A 5673-nucleotide genomic window follows, 5' to 3' on the forward strand; every position below is an offset into this window, starting at 1 on the left:
GACATATAACTTATTTAGTCGTTACGAGTAAATCTCTGCTCGTTACGGTTAGTTTAAAGACTTAAGTCAAGTTTTAATTGGTTATACAAACTACTCGTCATGACTAGATTATAATACCTATTTTGGGAATTTCTTGCAAATGGCACCTAAAACCTGGAAAACGTTTTCATAAACGCTTATTTTGGGAATTTTCCCCCATCAAAAGAGGTTTGTATGAGAATCGGTTCGACTAAAATCGTTCTAATATAATTTTGTCGTCGAACAAACAATCGAGTAACCCATCCAACTACCCTAGTTTATTTATTGCCATGTATGCCCTCTTTAAAAGGTATTCAAATCCATATACATTACCTGCTACTACAAGGGAGCAACCCAAAGGTTCAGTAGGGAGGCCGGGTTGGACCAAGCCATGTTTCGAGTCAACCCAACCCAAACCCGACTAGAACAATTTTTACCATACAAAACCCACCATTTATTCTAAAATGGGACTTACTAGCTCGATTTATCACTGAATGTATTTAGGGATTTCTCCTTTTCTCAAGACGGATAGAGAGTACTCAGCTACATCAATCAAATCTTTAATATTGTGAATCGATCGTTCCTCTGCAGCCACCATGAAAATGGCACGCGCTTGTGCTTTCCTGTGCAATCTTGCTGCTAAATTCAAGGGCAGATCGGGTGAATTTAGGGCTCTAAGTACTTGTCGATATAGAGAAAGAACCCTTCCCCTGTTTCTTGACAAATCTTCCGCGGTTGCCCATATAAGACCCTTTGACATTTGCCCGCCCGCCTGCCAAGTGTTTTCTGTAATGTGTCAATTCAGTTATGTTTTTATCTAAAACAGTCAAAATACAAGAATACTCATTACACCCTAAACCATATACTAATACTATTTCATATGCTTCAACCCAAACTCACTTTGATCGGAAATTCGAAACCCACACAAACCCCATTCTAGCCTGTTAACCCGACCTGCACGGTTTGCAAGGCTTATGTATATGTGTGCGTGTATAAGCATAAAGCCATAAACTCACAATTTAAAAAGAAATAGAAAATTAATGAATAACAAAACTCCTCTTAAGCCCTAAATCGACAACAATTACAGGTTGTGAGGGAACATAGAAAAAACATGAAAACGCAAGCATATCCTAATCAACAATAAGAACATTGTGTAGTTTCTTCACACACCCAAAAGTTTCTATCTAAATGATGCTTGATATTACCTCTTGTTCCAGTTCATTAATTATCCAATTATTGAAATGAATAAGGATTGCACAGACAGCAGAAAGACGCTAGTTTGACTGGTTCAAGACAACAATTGCTTCAATTATCGAAATGTGGACCACACACTTAAGTAAGCGAATGACATTCGCTTACTTAAGTTTGTGGTCCACATTTTGAGGTTTCAACATTTTGGTCTCTCAACAAATGCAATTCCATTAAAGAGCTTGAAAAGGCCAATACTTTACTTATACGAGTAAACCAGTTGTACTTCTATCATTCTTTATTGGGTCTTCTACAACCAACACAAGTTGATAGTCACCGCAGTATAGAACTAAGATATATTTTCCTACAAATCATTTTAAAGACATTATTCATGAGATACAAAAAATTATATTTTAACGAAAAATATATATATCATTGCCCCTAAAATTTGTAATTCATACTACAATGCAATAGTAAAAGTCACAACTAAGAAATTACACAGTTTAGAGACAATGGTATTTTCTTCATAAATATATCTTTTTCACTTTTTTGTATTTCAAAAATGAAGTCCTTAAAATAATTTATAGGAATATAGAATACACTAAAGTGACCATCAACTTGGGTAGGTAGAAAGACAAATATATTGCATGACAACGGTAACACCAGTTAACCCTGATATGTAAATCGTAGGTTTACTAAAACGAAGAAATCACAAATTTTGAAAAACCAAAACTGTCAACATTAAAACGCAAACTGCACAATTAATTCAGCCAATAAACGAAAAACTACTAAAATAAAAACAAAATGACACTAAGCCAAACAAAAAATAGTAAAAAGTACGTGAAAGTAAAACAATTCTTGTTTGTGAACTGCCAAAATTCATTCTGTTGTGTATACAATCAATAGTCATGTCGATAAACAAATGAGCTGTAAACAAAATGTATTCAAGCTTCATCACTTCAACAACAAAAATTCTGATGAGTGAAAAGGCTCTAAAATTATGTTCTTATTATCGATTAGAATAGTAGCGTTATAAGGGTTCTGGTTTTTTTATGTTTCCTTGTAGTTGTTCATATTTACAGCTTAAAAGAAGTTATGTCTTTTATTAATCTTCCCTTGCGTTTTATATTTTTTAGTTTTTACATGCACATAATCACATATATACATCACAAAATGCATCCGTATACTTGGTGTTTAGTTTTACTAGATCAAGCATGCACACATTAATCCTTAATTATTCATGGTTGACAAACTTCTTTGATCTTCTTAGAAAACAAACGTGTGCCCTTCAGAACACGATTGTAAAAAATCACGCCTATGTGCCGATTAATCGCTAGTCGGTACAGTCACTATATGTATATTTGAAAAACTATACGTAAATTCCAATCCAACTAATCCCTGTTAATCCCAATTAATCGCTAACCCCACGGACCGACTAGTGCCTAAAGATGTGAAAATAGGTACGTGACCAAAGATATGAACCCTAATATTTTAAATTTAATTCATATGACCTTTGAGAGCTAATATTGAGCTGAGGCTGATATTTTGAACCACAATTGAGACTCAAAAGACATAAAGCAACACTTCAAGTCAAACAAATAATTCATAAAAGATAAACCCTAGAAATTGAGATGTAATTTGTAACTTGAACCTGTTCAGTTAGTCGGAGGATGATGAAGTAGCCGTCGCCGTCGTCAATCGGAGTTCAGAGCGTCGGAGAAGTGCCAGGAAGCGGTGGCTAGTGAATGTGTGTGTGTGGGAAGATCTGAAGAGAGTAATGTGGTTCGGTGGGCTGGCTGTTTGGGCCCTAACAATATCATCTGGGCCAAGAAACCGAACCCAGAACCGGAACCGAAATAAAAATCCGGAACCGGTTTTTTAATACCCGTTTTTAATACCTTAACTCGTACCTGACCCTACCCGTAGGGTACGGATAGGGTATGCATTTCGGCACTAAAACTCGAACCCGAACCGGACCCGATTTGTACCCGGTAGTACCCAAAAACCCGAACCGGTTCCATACCCGGAACTGGGTTTTTCCAACACCCGAAATCGGGAATTTCAAATACCCGATGTATACCCAAAAAATACCTTATAAATACCTAAAATACCTGGAAAAAAACCCGAAAAAATCCACAAGTAGGGTTTTTTCAATACCCGAAAATAGGGTATTCAAATGGCCAGTTTTAGAATACCTGGTTTTATACCCTACCCCAACCCGATGCATATGGTATTGTTTTTAGAGGCAATACCCGGACCTGAACCCGACCAATACCCAATTTTCTAATAATCGATCATACCCGAACCCGGGTATTTGAAAACCCGATTTGTGCACCTCTACTTAGAGGTGCACAAATCGGGTTTTTCAAATATCCGATTCCGGGTATGGAACCAGGTTCAGGTATGATCGGGTACTGGAAAATCGGGTATTGGCAATATCCAGATTGGGTTCAGGTCCGGGTATTGCCTCAAAAACCATACCATATGCATCGGGTTCGGGTAGGTTATAAAACCGGATATTCTAAAACCGGGTATTTGAATACCCTATTTCCAGGTATTGAAAAAACCTTATTTTTGGATTTTTTTCGGGTTTTTTTCAAGGTATTTTTCAGATATAGATTGGATATTTTAAGGGGTTGCACTTTTTAGGGTATTTTGTTAGGTATTTTTTGGGTATAGATCGGGTTTTGAAACCCCAATTTTGGGTATTGGAAAAAACCGGTTCCGTTTTTCGGGTATTACCGGTACATATCGGGTCCGGTTCGGGTACAGGTTTTGGTACTGAAATGCATACCCTATCCGTACCCTATGGGTAGGGTCGGGTACGGGCTCGAATATTAAAAACCCGAGTATATTTTAGGTTTTTTTTCGAGTCTGGATCCGTCAAGTTTTTTTTTTCACCTCTAGATAGGGTACCTTTCACAACCCCAAAACTTCATATTTATTACTATTTAGCATTTTAGGATTTTAGCTGGTAATATGATAAAAAGTGATATTACCTGCGCATTACGATGACTAATCGGTCAGTATTGATTCGGTTTATTAGTAGTAGCTTGACATTTTCATACACTATATTGAGGTTGTTCATGAGTTGAGTCAGGGTAGGTTTGAGCTCGAGCTAGAAATTAAACCAATTAGACTCGAGCTTGATTATAAAGTTAAACGGAAAGATCGAGCCAACGACCCGAGCCGAGCTTGGTACGAGTTTGGCTCAGTTACACAAATGAGTCAACTCAGCTTAGTTATTCGAGATTTTATCGAGCGAGCCACAAGCTTTTTGAACATGCATACTATATAGAAACTGAAAAAATAAACACAAAAAATAGAGTCATAATATGATCAAAAGGAAATTTACATGTGTAGTTTGGTTCATTGTGGTGACAGATTGACTTTGCGCATCAGGGATAGAAGCTGTTGGAGACGTATTAGGATTATGGACTTTTAATTGGAGTATATACATAATACATTTGTCTTAGCTTTTGTTTTGGGGCTTTAGTTTATGTTTGTGTACGTAGCCTTAATCTTAACGTTGGTGATATCAAATAATTCATAAAACCAATATTATATATTTGAAATAATCTTTTTGGATAGAAATTGTATGTTGTTCATCTACCATGCGGCCACACCCACATGTTCATGATAAACCACTCCGTGTTCATAATTACTCCCAAAATTGTGGAACTTGGGAAGTACAGAGAAGCTTGTGCACTTGTTGTTCGGCCAACATAACAATATGTTTAGTCATTAGCTTATAAGGTTAAGTGAAGAAACACGGATCTACTCCCTTAGACGGGTCCTAGATCCAATGAGTCCACAGGGTAGGATATGGTTAACTGCCAATACGATATTAACACAATTCCTAAAGTCCAACGACGTGAACCTGCAAAACAAACACCGTGAACTCGTTACGGGAAGGACAAGAGGGGGGGGGGGTCTTCCCGTAACCACCCTCCGGCGTGAGAATAAGTACTGTTCTGATGAAGATAAGCACTTAAGTCAAATAGTAAAAGTACAGTGGGAGTGAATGAATACCTCATGATGATTGAGAGGGTATTTATAGCCGAAGGGTGTGGGGAAGTGATTGGGTCAGCTGTCCCTTTAGAAGATGCTCTCATAACTGCCTGGACACGTGTCCTCATATGATAGGTTCAGCCTATATGTTGCATGTGCATGTATAACAACCTGGACACGCGTCTCTCTAACATTGGTTAATGTGGTAATATTGGCCATGTGCACGGTTATAACGACATTGCCAGGTGTCATTAGTTGATTAGCCAAGGGATCACGTATTGCTCAAGAAAGCATCTTGATAAATATTCTAGAAGGTAATTAGTTGTTGACAGCTGTCCCGAAGCATTACCTCGTGGTCATTTACGCGGAAGGTTATTCCTTCTTGCGGATGACTTTTGAGGGTGCCAGGATGCTTCCGCATGTGCCATGAGGGTGTTTCTTCCTCAGATGATTTAT

The 5673-nt window shown here is 37.7% G+C and overlaps 1 protein-coding gene across 1 annotated transcript; it reads right to left on the minus strand.

Moving 5' to 3' along the window:
* Positions 1-420: 420 nt before the first annotated feature.
* On the minus strand, positions 421-2939 carry LOC143602125 (uncharacterized). Its single transcript, XM_077079343.1, has 2 exons — positions 2858-2939; positions 421-804 (listed from the first exon to the last, which is right to left on the minus strand). Exon 2 carries the CDS (start codon positions 776-778, stop codon positions 506-508), a length of 273 nt encoding a protein of 90 aa, XP_076935458.1. The 5' UTR covers positions 779-804; positions 2858-2939; the 3' UTR covers positions 421-505.
* Positions 2940-5673: the final 2734 nt, after the last annotated feature.

This window comes from Bidens hawaiensis, unplaced genomic scaffold (assembly GCF_021521415.1).
Source record: "Bidens hawaiensis isolate Kalapana, Puna unplaced genomic scaffold, B.hawaiensis_p1.1 tig00057951_1, whole genome shotgun sequence".
NCBI classification, from domain to species: domain Eukaryota; kingdom Viridiplantae; phylum Streptophyta; class Magnoliopsida; order Asterales; family Asteraceae; genus Bidens; species Bidens hawaiensis.

What these genes read in the sequence shown, in the direction of transcription:
- LOC143602125 (XM_077079343.1), bottom strand. Translation starts at nt 778, where the DNA reads ATGTCAAAGGGTCTTATATGGGCAACCGCGGAAGATTTGTCAAGAAAC.